We start from the raw sequence: 18,687 nt of genomic DNA, 5'->3' as shown, positions 1-18,687 counted from the left end.
CAGACCCTGATCCAAGCTCAGACCCTGATCCAAGCTCAGACCACCACAGACTCTGATCCAAGGTTTGTGGTGGGGTTCTGTGATGGCAGCAGACTTACAACAACATCTGCTCTCTTTAAGGAATGTGCTCCTATGAGGAAGCTCTGGGATATCCAAGCCTTTTTCAGCTTCTCTGTGTGAAACCAATTCATCTTTTTCTGATCTGGAAGTTTAAAGAAACAACAGAAGAGGATTTCAACACGATCTGCAGCGCTTTGCAGCTGTTTGAGTCAGAAGCTTGGGATTCTCCTGCTGAGACACATTGTCATTCATGTGGAGGTTAAAGGTCACCATCTGGAGTGTGAAACTTACACACACACACTTAAAGACACTTTGCATTTCTTTTCACTGCTATGAAAATTTATTCCAGTTCTGTGTGTGTGTGTGTGTGTGTGTGTGTGTGTGTGTGTGTTAGGAGAAGTCTGTGTGTGCCAGGACCTTCTGCGGTGCAGGTAGAGAGTGTGTATCGACTGACAGAGGAGAACCTGTGTGTCGCTGCTTACAGGTTGGTTTTAGTTTACAAATCTACTCTTCTCATTAGTCACGGGTTGTGTTACAATTACTGACAATCTTTTTGTTTTACAATTATTCTGCTGTGATATCATATAATGATAGCTGGGGCTGCAGCAGGTGGATGGTCAGTGCTGCAGTCTTGCAATCCTGAGACTGAAGGTTTGAGCCCAGGATGCATCAGGAAGGACATCCAGAACCTAAATCTGTCACTGAGTTCACTGGCTGTGTCGACTTCTGAAGAGGGGAGCAGCTGAGAGACAAACAACAGCTTTCATATAATATTATCTCATTTTCTGCCTTTCATCCTGAGCAGCACATTGACAGCAGTGGAAAGGAAAAACTCCCTTTAAACAGGAAGAACCCTCCAGCAGAACCAGAACCAGAACCAGGCTCAGGACAGCTGCGTTTTGAGAGGACAGGAAACAGATACAGACAAATTCAGAAAGACAAACAAAAACACAAGTTAATGATTTAAATGATTACAGTAGAGCAAGCAAAGACAGCAGCAGAGTGAGGAAATGTGGTCAGTTTGTCCTCCAGCAGTCTAAGCCTACAGCAACAGAACTAAGGGATAACTCAGGAAACCCAACCCTAACTATAGGATTGATCAAAAAGGAAAGTCTTAAGTCCAGTCCTGAAAGAAGACAGGGTGTCAGCCTCACAGACAGAAACTGGAAGTTGGAGCCTGAGAACTGAAAGCTCTGCCTCCTGTTCTACTTTTAGAAACTCCAGGAACCACAAGTAAACCTGCAGTCTGAGAGCAAAGTTCTCTGTTAGGAAAATATGGAACAACAAGATCTTTAATCTAAGATGGAGCTTGGTTGATGAGAGCTTTGTGTGTTAGAAGATAGATTTTAAAATCTATTCTGAATTTGACAGGAAGCCAATGGAGAGAAGCTAAAACTGGAGAAATCTGATCTCTCATCAGAACTCTAACAGCAGCATTTTGGATCAACTGGAGACTTTTTAAACACCCAGATAATAAAGAATTACAACAGTCCAGTCTAGATGTGATGAATGCATGGAGCAGTTTTTCTGCATCATTTTGGAACAAGATGTTTTTAATTTTACTGATACTGTTCAGGTGGAAGAAAGTGGTCCTGGTAACATTTTTAATGTGGGGGTTAAAAACATGTCCTGATCACAGGTTCTTTACATTAGAACTGGAGGCTGCTGCTATCTGTCACATTACTCTCCACGACTTTATCACTATTCAATAAGTCAGACAAAAAATATGAGAATTCAGACAAAAATAAGAATAATAAGAATAAGGGCCTGTCGGACGATATATAACAACAAGTAAAAGTGTTTTTTTTATTTCCATTTTGGATGAGAAAGACTGAGCAGCAAAGACTTAAAATAATTATAACTAATAACTGGTTTAGTATTAATCAATACTGACTAAAAAACACCAGCTCATCCTCCTCCTGGGTGCAGGCCTTTGGAGGTTTTTGAGCCATGTCCCATTGGAAAGAGATCCTGGGTCAGAACCAGAACTTGTTGGAGGGATTATACAGTCTATCTGGACTGGGAATGCCATGAGATCCTCTGGGAGAAGCTGGAAGGGAACGTCTGGATTTTCCTTCTAAACCTGTGGCCTCCATGATCTAAAAAGAGGCAGAAATTGGATGGATAGATACCAAAAATTATTATATTTAATAATGCGGGCATACAAATTAAAGGGCCAGAGATAAAGTTGCATTTGCTTTGAGGCTTTTGTGATATCTATTTTAATTGTGTCTTTATGCAGAAGGCTTAAAACTTTAAGCGGTTAACTATTTTTTCAGGTATTCATTTTTTTTCCCATTTCTATATTTATTTCTGTATTTATTTGCAGCATTGCGATGGATCAGAACACTGAGTGTGCGGCAGTGATGACAGATCCTACAGGAATCACTGTGAGCTGCACAGACACGCCTGCATCACCCAGAAAAAGATCCATGTGGAGCGCCGAGGACAGTGTGAGGGTCAGTACTCACATATGAACACAAGCTGGGAGCATTGAGCTGTGGTGCTCATCTTTCTTTGGGTTTTTTAACAGGAAAATTAACAAAGGCAGATGTAAGCCCCAGTAAGTGAGGACATTTTACAGATTTGAATACAAATAATCATTTTTTATCCATCTCAGCGCTGACACTGAAGCCATGCTTTTGTCTCTGCTTGTAGTCGCCTGTTTCCTGTCAGACCGGGATTTGCTGAGAGAGAGGGTGATCGAGTGGATTCAGTCTGAGGTGGAATTAGATCATCTGGCAAACGATGTCCTGCAAATGTATTTTCAGGTCACACATCGTTTCATATTAGGTCTGATTAGACAGATCAGTGCGATGTAAGGATCTTGTTGTAAAACAGAAACATTACTAACTACTTTCAAAATAAGCACATTTTCCCAAAACATTACTGGTTGTCATTGCCTTCTTTAAGGTTTAGATATTTATAGGTCATAAATTATTACAAGTTTTGTTGTTTCAATTCAGTTTTCAATACTTTAGAGCAGCAGTTGGGATCAGGACTCCATCATGGGGGTAAAACACCAAGTGGGTGGTCTTAAGAAGATCTGTGGAAATTACAACAAGATAAAACAGTAGTCATAATTCTGTCTCATGTTTATCATTCTTCTTCATCCTGACTGTATTTTTGTGTTACAGACTTACAATAACGGGGATTCTCAGCTTGATCTGAAGGAGTTCCTGCTCTTTCTGAAACACAATGAAACTCTGAACCTCACCTTCTCTGACTCTGTGGAGATGGACCTGCTGCTCAGGTGCTTTAACACGTTTGGGTCCTCCTCATCCAATCACCAACAATAACAAAGTCGAAGCTTTGAAATACATTTACTTCCAGTTCCTTTTGTTGTCTTGTTTAGGTCTCTGTGTGTTGACGCTCTGATTGAGCTGTCAGATGAAAACGGCGACTGGAAACTGAGTTTAAATGAGTTCATCAACTGTCTGACGCCAACCTACCGTCCTCCAGAGAGACGTAATAACACACACAGAAGTGGGCAATCATGTAACTGCCTGTGTGTTGTTGTGTCTGTGTTTGTTAGCAAAATATCTACTGAACCACACAAAGGATTTAAATGAAACTTTCAGAAAGTAATCAATATATCTACAACTGATGAACTTTTAGGGCCAACTCAGTTCAGTAACTGCCACAGCTTACTGACCTCAGCCAACACACAAATAGCTGTAGCAGTCAGTTTTACAGATACTGAGCTAAGATTTGGCATGGTAGTAGCTGAGAGTCATCTCTAAAATATAGTGTGAGCCCGAACAGATTGAGCAAGCTTTTTGTTTAAAACATGGGATGAAAGGAAACAGACAATATGCATTTCTGAAAGGAATGCCAGCTTCAGTTTCATTTGTTAGATAGTTTCTGTTTTTTGTTGCATCTTTCTGTGTTTTCTAAAGTTTTTAACCAATATTTAACAAGTGGTCACCTTAGTGAAATCTAAAAAGAGTCTGTTAGTGCTCAGAGTTTGTGTTGGGGATGACTCTCACAGCACAAGGAGAACTGTCCAAACACATCAGTATTTAAGTACAGTGCAGGTTCTATCCATTATATGTCACAAGTAACCTCTTATCTAGTAAAGGAGATGCAAATAACTGAAACAAGGTCTCTTCAGTACCACACCAGTTCATCAGTGTCACGTGAGTTTGTCAAAACCACGTGACTTCATCAGCACTAGATGAGTGTATCAGAGTCATTGGAATTCAGTTTTTTAATACCATATAACTTCATCATTAACACACGAGTTTGTCAAGACCGCGTGACTTCATCAGTTTGAACGGGCTTATCAGTATCACCTGAGTTTATTAATACCACATGACTTCATGATTATTACAAGCTTGTCAATACCTCAGGACTTCATTAGCACCAGGAGTTCATCAGTTTCAAAAGTCATTAATTCCCTGTGACCTCCTCAGTATCACAAGTCCATCAATGCCTCATTAGTACTAGAGGAGTTCATTGATACCACAAGAGCAGAGAACCAAATCATCAATATCTTGTGAGCACAACTTTGTATTTTTCCTTCAGTCAGCCATTTAGGATCAGGCTGACTTTGTGGTGGGAAGGTTTTAATAAGATAACACCTGACACCATGTTCTGTCTGAATTCCTCAGCCTACGAGGTTTTCATGAAACGACCCTGTTCCTCTTCACTGAAAGCAGACTGACCTTGCTTCCTGTCTCCTCCTCACCGACCAGCAGTCTAATATCTGAGATCTAAGCTCCTGTGTGGACTCTGGTGGCAGCTTTGGTTCAGAGCTTCCTGTTTGGACTCTGATGTTAATTATTAATTGTCTTTAAGGCTCTCTGTATGTCAGGCACCAGACATAAATAAACCTGTTTGAGTGCCTGGAAACTGATTTTCTTCCACAACAACTTCAAATGATAATCAGTTGTAGAGGTTCATATATTCATCGATTACTTTCTGAGAGTTTCATTAACATCTGTTCACTGGTTCTTAAACTATTTTGCTAACAGACAATTACATGATCTCATGCAGTAAGTAATAAAGATTCAAATAAACATTTCCAATGACTGTGTCTGTGCAGAGTGTGCTCTGGAGGATGAAGTCTTTGAGGACGGAGCTACAGCTCAGAGAGAATGTAACAAGTGTGTGTGTGTGCTTGTGGAAGCTGGGTCTGCACCGCTCTGACCTGCCACGGTGAGAGCAAACTACTACATGTTCACACACTGGAGGCTTTGAGTGCAACATTTGGTCAACTGGTGCACTGATCTTTGATTTCCAGAGGAGCAGGAGGTACAAGAGAAGAAGAAGAACTGACAGAGGGGCTGAAATCAATGCTTCACAGGTTGACAGGTTTAATCCTTTTATTTATGCTTAATATAAATTTGTGACGTGTTCAGTGGATGACATGTTGTTTTTAGTTTCTTTGTTTTTAAATACAAACATATAATTTATCTCTAAAAAGATTAAAAACACTTCAACTTTATTAAATTGTAAATTAAAAGCTGCTCGGTGGTCAGTGCCGCGGGATACATGGCTCTTTTCATTCGTCCAGGGGATGTTCTTCTTCTCTTCTATTAAAGATGAATAATATACAGTTCTAGCTTTCTTCTATGTTAGCAGGCTATCTCTCCAGGTTAAATAAAATTCTTCCAAGTTAGTGGAGCACCATTTTCTTTCTAGATGCCTGTTTTAAAGAACATAATTCTGATTTAAACCAAGGAGCCAGCTCCCTCCGACTGATCGCCTTCTTTTTCAGAGGAGCAACTTTACCAAGTGATGTTTGCACTGAAGCTGGAATATTATAAACAAGATCATCTAAGTTGTTGCTCTCTGTTGCATTACTCTGCAGGACAGAGGAGAACAATAATGATTCTTTATATTTGGTTCCAGCATTCTCTGATAAACATCTATTATAATTAAATTTCCTCTCAGTGGCTGTAGTCAGTCAATTTAAACTCAAAGGTTATTAAAAATGGTCAGACAGAACAGGATTGTGAGGCTGTATTATCAAGTCTTTACTCTCTATGCCGTATGTCAGAATAAGATCAAGAGAATGAGTAGATTTGTGGAAATCTTGAGTAAAACCAATTTACTCTATTAAATAATTTAACTCTACATTTAAGCTATTACTTTCAACATCTACATGAATATTAACATCCCTCCACCATTATGAGTTTATCTGAGAATTCAGACAAAAACATTTAAAATTCAGACACAAATTGAGAATATGGGCCTGGGGATGACATATAACAAGAAGTAAAAGTGTTTTTTCTGATTTTTATTTTGGATGAGAAAGACTGAGGGTCAACGACTCAAAAGATTTATAACTAATAATTGGTTTAGCATTAATCAATAATCCTGACTGAAAAACAGCAGCTACTTCATTTATACTAACAAAATCCTCCTGTTGTAGTCAGGTTTCTGTAAGACAAAATAAATCAATATGATGATCAATTATCAAATCATTAACTAACAGAGACTTAGAGGACAGAGATCTGATGCTCAGTAATCCACATTTAATGGTTTTATTTTTCGGTTCTGGTAAAGTAACTCTGGTTATTTTTATAAGATTTTTATGATTTATTTTTCTGGAGCTGATATTTGGTTAAATTATTCTGGGCCGTGGGCGAGCTGACACTGTTTTAATGGGGTTTGGGTGGGTAACAGAGGAGAAGCAGCAGAAATGTGTAAGACTACAACTCTGCTTCCTGGACTGGACCCTGGGATGACTAACAAAATCAGCCACATTCCTAGAAAGAAGAGCGGCTTCATCACAAGTTTCATTTTTTTAATGACAGATGGGCAGCAATAAAAGAAAGATTTAAAAAAATAAGAATAAGAAAAAAAGGTGTAAAATAAACCTTTCAGATGATGTTTTTACTGTTTTCTCCAGATCAGCACCATGGTGACAGAAGGCCACGCCCACTGCAGCAACCAATCAGAAATTAATAGAGTTCTGATTCCAAGACTGCAGATTATTTGGTACATTTTTGATCCCAAAGTTGTTATAATTGCTTTATTTCTGTATGTATAACAAATTTTTGATTATTTTGGCATTTATGAACCAGCCAACAAACTAAATGGTTTTTATTGTCTGATTTAAAATTATTTAAATGTCTTAAAGTTTGTCAAAACAGTGCAAGATGATGTAGGGTTTCATTAGCTTGTGTATTCTTGTCTTTTTTAGGGTTTATTCTCTAATGCTAAAATATTAAACTGTTGTATAGGTTTAAGAATTTCAACTCATTCTTTGATGCCATTTAGAAACAGAATTTGTTGAAATATTAAATATTAGCATACAAAAAACATGCAAAAATTACTGTTTATTTAAAACATGCAATAAACTTTGTTAAATGTTTCAGTTATATTTTTTGTTTTTTATGCTAATTATTTTTTAATTGCATAAGATGACAATAATTACAGTGCACTGTGACTATAAACCCACATGATATATAAAAACAAAAAAAAGGGAGGAAGAAAAGGAGAGAAAATGGTAGTATATTAACAAAAAACAAAATCATGTGTACATAATTTACAAACAATTAAATATTTGTATCCTCTGTAATCTATTTTCAAGATATGTTGGTGAACAGCTGCATGACCTCAGTCTGTAAAATATAAAATGGCATTTATCCTAATGAAAGCAGTACTACTGATAGTAACAACAGCAGTGACAATAAAGCTAATAGTGCTTAACAGTAACAACAGTGACAGTGATCATATTAGTAACCATAGTGATATATATCAAAATGATAATAACCATAACTAGAGAATGCTTGAAGAAACCTGAGCAAACCCCCAACACAAGCCCACAACAAGAGAAAAACACCAACACATTGATGAATGAGCTGCACAAGAAGTGCAAAAAGAATCCAAACCTGCAGAAATGCCAGGAGCCATGTTCATCACACACCTGCATCCTCCACCCTAACCCTAACCCAAACAGCAGGCAAATCCCAAAGACAGAATCTGCTGGTTTTTACCCTGGCTCATCTGAGTCAGCAGCCTTACGAGGAGTTTGCTGTTTTTACAACAAGTCTGCTAACTAGTGGAGTTAGTGACAGTCTGCCAGAGGATGTGTAGGATCCGGGTTAATTGTGGTCTCGGACTCATGAGCCCTGATTCAGTGGGAGGATTCAGCTCATTAACGTAACCGACCAGCTCTGCCCAGAAGCCAGAGTGTATGACATCACCAACCACCAGCAGAACATCCTGTGGAGGAATCTGCAAAAACACCAAATTCAAACTGTGAAAACACAAAAACTGCAAATGTCATCAAAATGCCAACCCAGACATGTGGAGTTCACCCCCTGAAACCTGTCCAAACCCAGATAGTTTTCCCAACGTGAAGTACGCCTGATCCACAGAGCCCCAAAGAGGACCCCCCCCCCACCCNTGAAGTCCCATCCATCTCTGCCTCGTGTGTTACATTAAAAAAAGTCATCAGTAAGGTCTCCAGACAGGCTCGTCTCCTCTCATGGTAAGACACGCCCCTTCAATGTAATTGGTCAGTGCTGTAATGATGTTGCGGTCCTCCCCTGTGGTTTGGAGAGGTTGGTTCGATCCGTAGTAGAAGCTGGGGGGCTGGAAGGGGCCGCTGTGGCTCAGCGGAGGGGGCACAGGAGGAGACGACAGGTACGAGGAGCTGTAGGGAGGAGGTTGGGTGGAGTAAGGGGGGAGGTGGTGCATTCTGGGAGTTGGGGCAATGGTGGATGTCAAAGATGTCATCTGACCAAGAAATGATGCTTCATTGGTCCATAAGGAGGAAGAGAAGGATCTACTGTCTGAGGAGAAAGAAAAACGAGTTTCACAAAATTCATTTTTATCCAAGATCCTCCTCACCTCACGCTGTTTTAACAAACATGAGAAGAAGCTCTGGATGTTTGAATCCAACATCTGTTTCAGTTAGGGATGTCTGGACTGAATGACCCACCTCCTACACAAAATGGTTGCTTACACACAGAGAAAATCTTCCTTTTGACTCCTGCCTCGGAGAAATTGTCTTTCTGCAGACTCAGAACCTCCCTGTTTGCCCTCAGTATGCTAATTGGCGTGCACTGTATGAGTGTGGATCATTAATTAAGCTGCTTGACTTCTGACTCCATCTTGGATTAATTCCTCTACAATAACTAAAGTATTTAATTTGCAAATAAAATTGTTTACAAGCGAAGGACATTTAGAATGTGCTTAACTCCTTCATGTCATACCTGATGAAGCATGGCTGCTGTTGGCGCTGCTGGGAGGTCTGAAGACTCCAGGTTTCAGCTCCTTTTGTCTCTGTCCTGGAAGCAGAGATCATCCCACATCACTGCTGGTGCTGACTCAGCATGACACCATTACTAGGTTTTAGCCACAGACATACTGTAAATATAATGTCTATGGTTTTAGCTATCATTTTGATAGTTTTAGTTTTTAATCGGCCATTTAGCTTGTAGGTGGTCTTTTGTGACTTTTAACTAGACTTTTGTTAATTTTAACTTTTTGCTGCATTTGACTATTTTTAGCTTTTTGGTAGCATGCTGCACCTTTTAGCTTTCATCCAGTATGTTTAGCTTTTAGCTTGTGATTTGCTTTTTTAGCTAGGTTTTAACTAATCTTTTTCCTATAAAGCCTAGCTACATTTAAGTTTTAGCTAAGCCTTTCAGCTTCTTTTGGCTTTTACTAAACTTTTTGATGTTTTTAGGTGGCTATTTGCTATTTGTAGCTTTTAGTAAGCCTTTTGCTACATTTGGTTTTTAAGCTAGACTTTGGCTTCCTTTAGCTTCTAGCTAGTGTTCTGCCACTTTTAGCTTTTAGGTAGTTTTTGTTTCTTTTAGCACAAGCTAGTGTTTTGTTGAGCTTTAACAACTGAATTTGAACTTCATGCAGCACTCAGTATTCACATTACATTGTCAGAAAATGTTATTTCTGCATTTCTTGCTTGCTTACGTCTTGGAAGCCGAGGTCCATCCACAGTGATCTTAATAGCTCTGTGCAGGGTGGCGATCTGAGGAGGTGAGGTCAGCACGTTTACTGACAGGGTGAAACTCTTACCTAAAAATAACACACGTAACAAAAAATCAGATGCAGTTTAAGGAAGATTTCTGTAACTGGGTTCAGTTTTGATTCATTTTCTGTTTTCTACAATGGAAATAACAGTTCTGTAAAGTAAAATCAGTTTCTTTCTCCCAGTTTGGACAACTTGGAAGCTGCAGAGACTCATTTATGTCGTTTTCTCAGGGACTGTTCCAGGTTCAAAGAACAGAATAGATGCCTGCTCTGATATACAGTCGGTACAAAAGGTGTTACGGTGCACTGAATGACAGTAATTCATTCAGAAACAGACTGATTTAAAGTTTTTAGACACATTTAACTGATTTATTGAAAGCCCAGTGGCTCGATATTGATGCTCAGAGACATTTGACTCCCAGTTTAAAGTTTTTATGAGGTTTCCAGTCTACCTCTGCCGCTGCGACCTATGAAGCGGAGGTCATTAAACTGTGCGTAACCCTGCTTCATGGTTGTTGTGGCATTGCGTAGCTCCGCGCTGCAGTTGTCGTCATTGCCAGCCATCACTGTCACAACCACACCATCGGGCACATCGTTACCCAGGGCAACCACCTAAAAGATGCAATGACACAAGGAGTGGTCTCTTATTTGAGTCACATAAAAGCAGAAACTTTGAAAGATGAACTCAATAACAGATTCTCATAAATCCCTTGATGACCTCTGACAGAGAAGAAGTAACAGGAGAAGTTGTAGAAGATTGTTGAAAAAGCTGAAACTGAGTGAGTGAAGCTAAAAGAAGCCGAGCACTAGATAAATGTCAAAGACAGCAAAACATTAGCTAAAAGCTAGTGGAGCAAAAGACTGGCTAAAAGCTAAAAAGAGGTCAATGATTATTAAAAGCAGCTAAAGGTTAGCTATAAGTAACGACGTTTTAGCTAAAAGTAGTAAAAAGCTCACTGAAACCTAAAGTAGCAAATTGTTTGCTAAAAGTTAAAATTAGGAAAAGACTAGTTAAAATGATCAAAATGCTAGCTAAAAGCTTCAAGTGTAAAAAGTCTAATGTAAAAATGCTGCCTAACAGCTAAAAAAGTTAAAGTCTAGCTACAAATAACAATAGTAGCCAAAAGCTGAAAGTGGCATAACTATAACTGCATGCTAAATGTAGCAAATTACTAGCTAAAAGCTAAAAAAAGCAAAAAGCTACCTAAAAGTAGCAAAAGAAAAGCAACAAGCTAAAAGTAACATAAAAAGACAAAAACAGAGCAAGTACTCTGAAGAAGATTTTGGAAAGAAAAATGTTTTTGAAGGAATTAAAGAGATCTAAATGTACGTTTATGGGGGAAATATTTGTAAAGAAAATCAAGCTTTTAAAAAAGACAAAAACCAAAAGTCATAGCAGCCATCTCCTGAGTGAGCTGAACATTTTGATATATGAATGACTGAAATAGCACAAGCAGATTGGATAAACCAAATAGAAAAAAATAAACCAAAACTGAAACCAGGCAAACAACAAAGTGGATCAGAGTGGTCAGTCAGCCCTGACACACAACAGATGTGTTGCTCACAGTGAAGGTTCTTGGCAGGGTCTTGTTACACCTCCAGTGTTGTGGTAAGCTGCTGCAGAGGAAGTTTGGGCTGTCAGTCTGTACCAGGCCTCTTAGGGATGCTCTGCTCCGATGCAGCGTTGGAGTTTTTACTTCCTGCTCATCTACATGGCGATTGTTAGGTGAGGGCAGCTGCATAGATTTACCTATGGGATCTGAAACAAACAAACAAATAAAGAATTCTAACTGGTTGAACAGAAGGCAACAATCACACTAACAGCTGTATATTTATTTGTTTGCAAGGTCCAGATACAAATATCTACCATGTAAAAAAATATAGACTTTGAACTTTTATATTACTACGATTCATTGTGGAAAAACAACCTTCGAACGTAGAAAATGAGGAAAACTACAACTACCAGGACGCAACACTCTCCGCCTCTTACGTCATCACGCCGCGTCGAACACCGAACAGAACTGAGAAAGTCAACAGTAACGTCTCGCGCAGCGTCCGTCTGATAGAGCACGGTGAGGATTTCCACCAATTCCAGCCTTCTTCTGTGTGTTTTTGGCTCCATTTCCCCTGCCCTGCTGAAAGCTTTGTTCTTTTATTGTTGTCTTCGTCCTGTTGAAGTCACCGCAGTGTTTGAATAGGAGGGAGTTTGGCTGTATTCTTATTCAGATTTGACTGCCGGAGGGGAAGTTGGTGCGGTCAAACCACCTGTCCAACTGTCTGTCTCTGCTTCGGACGCTGCGTTTATCCGCCTCACATCGTTTCTGCTATCTTGTTTTTTTAAGCTTTGCCTCAGCTTCTGCTTTTCTGTCCCCCGGAATTTAATTGTTCAGGCTAAATGACTTGGAAACATCAAAAACTTGCAACAAAATATAAAGCAGGTCATTCATTTAACCCTGGGCTCCACATAATCCAGCCTGTAAACACTACTGGATAGACAAGTGCTCGTAGTTTGTTAGGAAAATCATTTGTTTAGGAGAAAACTACCACAAGAAACACGATTTTAGGACTAATCCATGTAATCATATAAATATCACAAGCAATGGGAAGTGTATCTATTTCTTTTAAACAGAATGAATCATCACATTAAAACCTTAAAGATTAAAAGCTGAAAGACACGTATTTGGTATTTTCATTTGATAAACATAGATTAAATAATTAAACCTATCAGTATGTTTATTTACTGGCTGGAAGTAATTTGATAGTTTGTTGTTCCCTAAAGATGATACCAATATCACAACAAACAAACAAGTTTCTAAGATTATATTTCTTTATTTATACAGCTAAAAGTTTCATTGAGATTAAAAATCTGTTTCAAGAAAGAAATATAGTTTTGTTTAAAATAATGTATTATATACCAACTTGCAAAAATCAGATTGTCAGGAAAAACACTCAGAAAGTAAAATTTATATATCCACTTTCTTAGAAAAAAGTACTTTAAAATAAAATACAATTTGACAAACTAAAAACTGTAAATATATATATTTATAAAAATGTTTAACATTTTTCTTGTATAAGTAAATAAATATGTAAATAAGTTTTCTAAAGGAATGAATCAATTCATTGTAAAACAAAGGAGACTTATTCCACAGTAAAAATTGAACTGTTTTATTTTCTGTTATTTTAATTATTTCTACTTTAGAGGAACATTTTAAAATGGTTGAGGAAAGCTGCTAATAATCGGGTTAAACGGCCGAAGGATGAGGTGAAGCGTCAGTATTAACACCAACGATGATTTCAAATTTTAACTTATTTTTAAAGCAGCTTGAAGAAATAACAATAAGATTACAAAGGATGTTATAAAAAGGTTTATCATTCTGTGGTGGGATGAACAACAAGGTTTTGTCAGTAAATTGTGTTTTTGTGTCAGCCTGATGGCTGGATCTGCCACCTCCAGTTCTAAAGAGCGTCCAGCTTCCAGGACCAGTTTCATCCCAGAGCTGCAAAGCATGATGTAAGACACACACACACACACACACACAGTGGAAACATCTCACCCCAGTACAGCATGGAGCCGGTGCTGCCGAACAGACTGTTTGAAGCCATGAGAACCTGTTTGATAAAAGAATCATATCCGTTAAATCCGATCTGGACGCAGTCGTCCAGAAACAGTCCACTGTCTTCCATACTGAGAAGTTATTGTGTGAAAGCTGAGTCAGTATCCATACGGTTGCTTTCCTGTTTAGAGTTACACATTTTTACACTCAAACTACTTTCAGATACTGTGTTGTTTTAGCCATCATATCTGTGAATGTTAGAGATGCAGCTGGCAGGAAAAAGACAAAGAGGAGACATATGGATGCAGTTAGAGAGGACATGGAGGACAGAGGACGCAGAAGACTGAGTTAGACGGAGGAGGATGACTCGCTGTGGAAACCCCTGAAAGGAGAACAGCTGAAAGAAGATCTCTCAAAACATTCAGCTTTCATCATTAGTGTAACTTTTACTTTTTGAATTATTTATATACAGAACAATTAAAAAAACATGCTTTATTTTACTTTTAGTTATGCTTTTAACAAACTATTGTTAATTTAAACTTTTACCTACAGTTGAGCTCTTTCTTTTTATCTAGTTTTGATAAGTTTAGCTTTTACCAACAGTTGTGTTGATTTTGAAGCTTTTGTTTTGCTCATTTTACCTTCAGCAGTTCATTCTTCATCAGCAAATCATTCAACTCTTAACGTTCACGCTGCGTTTTCTACATTAATCGTTGTGATGCTGTTCACTCATCTTACAGCTACAAACAAGACCACCTGTACCTCACAACTCATTCATCCTCTACATGTTCTTAATCCGTTAAATAAACAATAAGCTAAATCATTCATTCATTTCTCAACTCAGATGAAATAAAACATTTTATGACAGACATTGGCAAAGAGCCAAGCTAACTGCTTTGTGAAGGAATAATCTGAGAATTTCCAGCCAATCAGAGCGATTCCTCAGCTTCAGCCCGGTGTGAGAACCAAGTTCCAGGAAGTTAAACACAGGACTTTCTGTTGCTGCCTATTTAAGGATTTCATTCATTTAGACCCATTCTGATGATAAATTGGTAACCAGTGGACTGATTTTAAAAATTGAAATTGTGTTGGATTTGTCTTTAAAAGATCGATCTAATGGTATCAAAATATGTTGTGTTTGATAAGGTTATAAAAGTCAGGTGGCCTCGATAGTTTAAAGTCAAACAGTTTCACATGTAGTCAGAGTTACTGTGACTTTAAAATTCGTGGGTTAGTCGGTGAAACAAAAACAACTCAGAAAGGTTTACAAGAACTCCCAGGACTGCAGATGTTTCAACAATTATTACAGCAAATGTCAAAAAGGACATGAACCGGATTGCAGAAACTTTGAAAAAATAATTCATAGTTTCTAGGTTTAAAAGGAGCTGAAAATGAAGGGGAGTGGTTTAACGTTTGGGTGTTCTCCCGATCATCTTTTCTTGTCTTTAAGTTTCAATCAGTTTGTGAAACTTGGCCCAGAATCAACTGATCCAGTACTAAAACAAACACCTGTACTGTTGATTAAATCTAATAAATGATTAGTTTTTAGTAGAACTAGTACATCAGTGAAATATAAAAGCTCATGACTTTCACTCTGTTTCAAACTATCTAACCAATTAAGTTATTTAAAAAATGTTTTTTCTTCAAACAAACAGCACGTGTGTTGTGATATCCATTAATGTGTGTGTGTGTGTGTGTGTGTGTGGACTCACCTTGTGTTTTGTGCTGTGGATAGATGTTGGTGGCGGTTAGAGAGGCTGAAACCCAACTAAACCCCAAAACCTAAAAGTGTCGCTCACAATCTGTGAGACTGAGGCCGACCTGCCCGCAACCCCAAACCAGACCATTCTGCCCCGTGTGATGGATGTGAGTGATGGCTGCGAGCAGCCAATCAGAGCGCAGGTGGCGAAGGGGCGGGGCGGCCCGGCTGTCAGACGGGATTGTGATGGAGAAAATGAAAGGAGAGAAAAGAAGAGGAGAGAAGGAAAGAGCTGCAGGATGTGGCTTCAAGTCAATTTGTCATTATGGAAGTGGCCTGTCTGGATGCAAATACAGGTTTGACCAAATTGTGGTCATAGGTGTGTGTGTGTGTGTGTGTGTGTGTGTGTGTGTGTGTGTGCGGCCTCTCGACCCCACCGTGTGTACGAGAAGATTTGCAAACTCTCTGCCTATTGTGGCAAAGACTTTGATTTGGATGTACATGTAAATTCTATTATGAACATAATTATATTTGAACTTTTGATTCTAAAAAGGAAAACAAATCTTTTTAAGAGCGCAGTACAGAAAAAACAGTGTTACGTTATAAAATAACAATTAAATCCTTGTGTAAATACAGTGAGCCAACAAAGAGCTCTGCTTGAATAAAACATCTTAAAATAAAATGTGTGATTTACCTAACACACTGAAATGAATCAAGTTTTAGAACAACTATAGTGAAAATTGTCATAAAATCCAGATGTTTGTCACATTCGATGTGTAGAAGACATTTGAAGATATTTTGAAAGGTGCCAACACAGCTACTACCAGAACTGTGATAAATAAAATGTTGGCATGAGCAGCAGAGGACTCAGGCATGAAGCGTTTTCTGTAGTCCAAGAAAAAGCTGTAGTCGTGAGAAGAGTTTGTTTACAGAACATCTGAAAGTTTCTGATAATTTAAAATTGATAGTGTGACGTCATCAGCGTTTGTGACTGCTTTAAACTTTGATGTTTCTGTCGGAGCCATAAGGGTTTTCTCATCGGTTTTGCCAAAATCCTTTTGATCTCCATTTTTTTTTTAAATTTTGTCTTGTTGTGTGACCTACCACTACCAAAAGTTTATCACACTATCCCTGATTGAGCCTTGCATTTTGGTGGATAATTTACAAGTTTTATTTCAAAGATAGAGAAGAAAACCTTTCACAGAACAGCCGGTCGAGGCAGATGGCTGTCCATCCTGAGCCTGGGTTCAGTACAGATCACTGTGGATATTGTGAAAACAGTTTTGGAGAACTCTAGAAATATAACCTGAAGTTTTATGAGGAGGAGGAAGCTGTATCTAAGCTCTGTGTGGAAATGTTGCTGCCGTCTCTGGGCAGAGATCTATTAGAATTTGGAAAGACATCTGCTGCCATCAAGGTGTGTTTTCCTGGGAGGGTGGTGGTTTTTACAGCAGGACAATGTGTCCTCTTCATGTGGCTTCTTAACCACAGTGTGTGAGCCAGTCTTATTGAAAGTATCTGTCTCATCATAACGAAGAGGAGAGTCCAACATTGACTGTTGAGCAGCCTCTCAACAAGAATGGACACAAGTTCTTCTGAAAACAGAATCATTATCCTCAGGTCCCACACAGTAAAACAGATTAAAATCAGTACCAATACAATTCCTATAAGATGTGCATATCACCCACAGCCTTGTATGTCAAAGTTTTGTTTTAAAACAACCTGAGTTATTTAAAACAGGCCAGTTTTATCAATTTTACAACATCTTACACTGAAAAATTACTTTTTTGTAATGTTTTAACTTCCAAATTCACTCTGAGGTTTAAACTGAGTCCTGCTAAGACTGACAGATGTGGATATATTTGTTGTATCCTTCCACAGTAATAAACAAATCACTGCTGATGTAACTGAAGCCAGTTTTGTGTCATCAGTCCCAGAAACTTTGGTTCTTGGCAACAGATTCTGGTGAATTCCTATCTGGCTTTTATTTCTGCCATTAGTGGAGCCTCCTTGGTCTTTTACCATGGATCCATTATGACTCAACATGTGGTGGATGGTGTGATCACTTTGACAGAGGTCTTTTCTACCATCTGATCAACCTGGGGTTACATTTCCTCTTGCGTTCACATCCTGACAGGTTGCCTTCAGTCCCATGAACCTTATATGTATTAAAAATATTGTCAGCTGTGGTCGGAGGAACATGGAGCTGCTTGAAGCATTTACCTTGAACATGTATCTCTATAATCTTGTTTCTGATCTGTCCTCTCTCTGCTCCGTGTTCAGTGGGTGCTCAGGTTACCAAACTACTCTTTAAATAGGCTGAACGGCTGAAAGCTTGAACGCTCCTGTGATACTAATTAATGTCAAATACTTATTTTCACAAGTTAGAATTTTTTTCACTAAAGGCCTGCAGATATGCATTAGACAGATGCTTCTAATCACTTTTTGGAAACATTTATTATTATTTCGATGAGCTGTAAGGTACCAACAGGTTTATCCACGTCTGTACATGAACGCAGGAACATGCCTCTGACGGCACATTCAGCCGTTTCTCACAGTCAGAAGCAAATAACCCGAGATAAATAAATCTCTCTTTTCTCTTGTTCCTGGACTAAAACTATAATTTTCCACCTTTTTAAGACTAAACAAAATGTGGAAGGATATAAAAAATAAATATATAAAATTAATAAACTTTTGATCCCAAACCTGTTGCTGTTGTGGTTTGACAGTGAATTTATGTCTCTGCTGTTTTCAATATAATACCTGTTACTACTGATTTACAAGTAATTTAAGGAACTTTGCTAAAACTGTAGAGTTAAAATTTAGTTTTCAAAATATGACAAATGAGTTTAAAGAATCCAAAAAACAAAAAAAGATTAAAAACCTGTCCAGAGTTCATCCTTGAGCTACAAAAGCCAAGTTTTAGAAGAATCCTGGACATTTTTCACAGTGTAGCTGACTTCAGCTCATGCTCAGATTGTCCTTATCAGCAGCACCTCGTGGTTGGTCTGATTTAATGTCCGTGTGTTGCAGGTTTGCTTTAGGAGACGCTCGCAGGCCTCTGCAGGAAACTGCCGCCCTGGTGGAAGACGTTGTGCACACTCAGCTCATTAATATGGTAACACACGTGAATCTGAGGAAAGAAACACACTGTGTGATTCAGAGTTTGGAACATGGAGCATGTTTTACCCGGCCTGCCTGGAACTTCACACTGGAAGCAGGATTTCTTGCTGCTTCTCGTTTGTTTTCTACCTGAACGACATGCTGGCAGGGAAACTCGTGCAGCTGATGTGACTGATGCTGATGTGACTGATGCTGATGTGACTGATGCTGAAGTGACTGATGATGATGTGACTGATGATGATGTGACTGATGCTGATGTGAATGATGCTGATGTGACTGATGATGATGTGACTGATG

The 18,687-nt window shown here is 38.7% G+C and overlaps 2 protein-coding genes, 1 long non-coding RNA gene and 1 pseudogene across 4 annotated transcripts in view; 3 read left to right on the top strand and 1 right to left on the bottom strand.

The window, feature by feature from the left end:
* The window catches only part of LOC119616703, a 7,741-nt gene extending 7,206 nt beyond the window's left edge, over positions 1–535 (top strand). The window contains exon 3 of the long non-coding RNA XR_005232676.1: positions 455–535. This is a non-coding gene — a long non-coding RNA (uncharacterized LOC119616703). The remainder of the gene's footprint in view (positions 1–454) is intronic.
* Positions 536–2,696: 2,161 nt separating this feature from the next.
* LOC108242958 lies at positions 2,697–7,274 on the top strand (annotated as a pseudogene).
* Positions 7,275–8,438: 1,164 nt separating this feature from the next.
* On the bottom strand, positions 8,439–11,862 carry runx2a (RUNX family transcription factor 2a). The gene is made up of 5 exons (XM_025008546.2): positions 11,580–11,862; positions 10,467–10,626; positions 9,955–10,059; positions 9,234–9,308; positions 8,439–8,810 (listed from the first exon to the last, which is right to left on the bottom strand). Exons 1-5 carry the CDS (start codon positions 11,754–11,756, stop codon positions 8,470–8,472), a joined length of 858 nt encoding a protein of 285 aa, XP_024864314.1. The 5' UTR covers positions 11,757–11,862; the 3' UTR covers positions 8,439–8,469.
* Positions 11,863–12,025: 163 nt separating this feature from the next.
* Positions 12,026–18,687, top strand: part of supt3h (SPT3 homolog, SAGA and STAGA complex component) — a 13,065-nt gene continuing 6,403 nt past the window's right edge. For both annotated transcript variants that reach the window (XM_017428140.3, XM_017428138.3), the window contains exons 1-3: positions 12,026–12,086; positions 13,442–13,525; positions 18,301–18,385. In XM_017428140.3, the coding sequence (XP_017283629.1) occupies positions 13,446–13,525; positions 18,301–18,385 (165 nt within the window). In that variant the 5' untranslated portion in view covers positions 12,026–12,086; positions 13,442–13,445. The remainder of the gene's footprint in view (positions 12,087–13,441; positions 13,526–18,300; positions 18,386–18,687) is intronic.

This window comes from Kryptolebias marmoratus, linkage group LG22 (genome assembly GCF_001649575.2).
Source record: "Kryptolebias marmoratus isolate JLee-2015 linkage group LG22, ASM164957v2, whole genome shotgun sequence".
NCBI lineage: Eukaryota > Metazoa > Chordata > Actinopteri > Cyprinodontiformes > Rivulidae > Kryptolebias > Kryptolebias marmoratus.
This window is presented reverse-complemented; position numbering and strand designations above follow the sequence as displayed.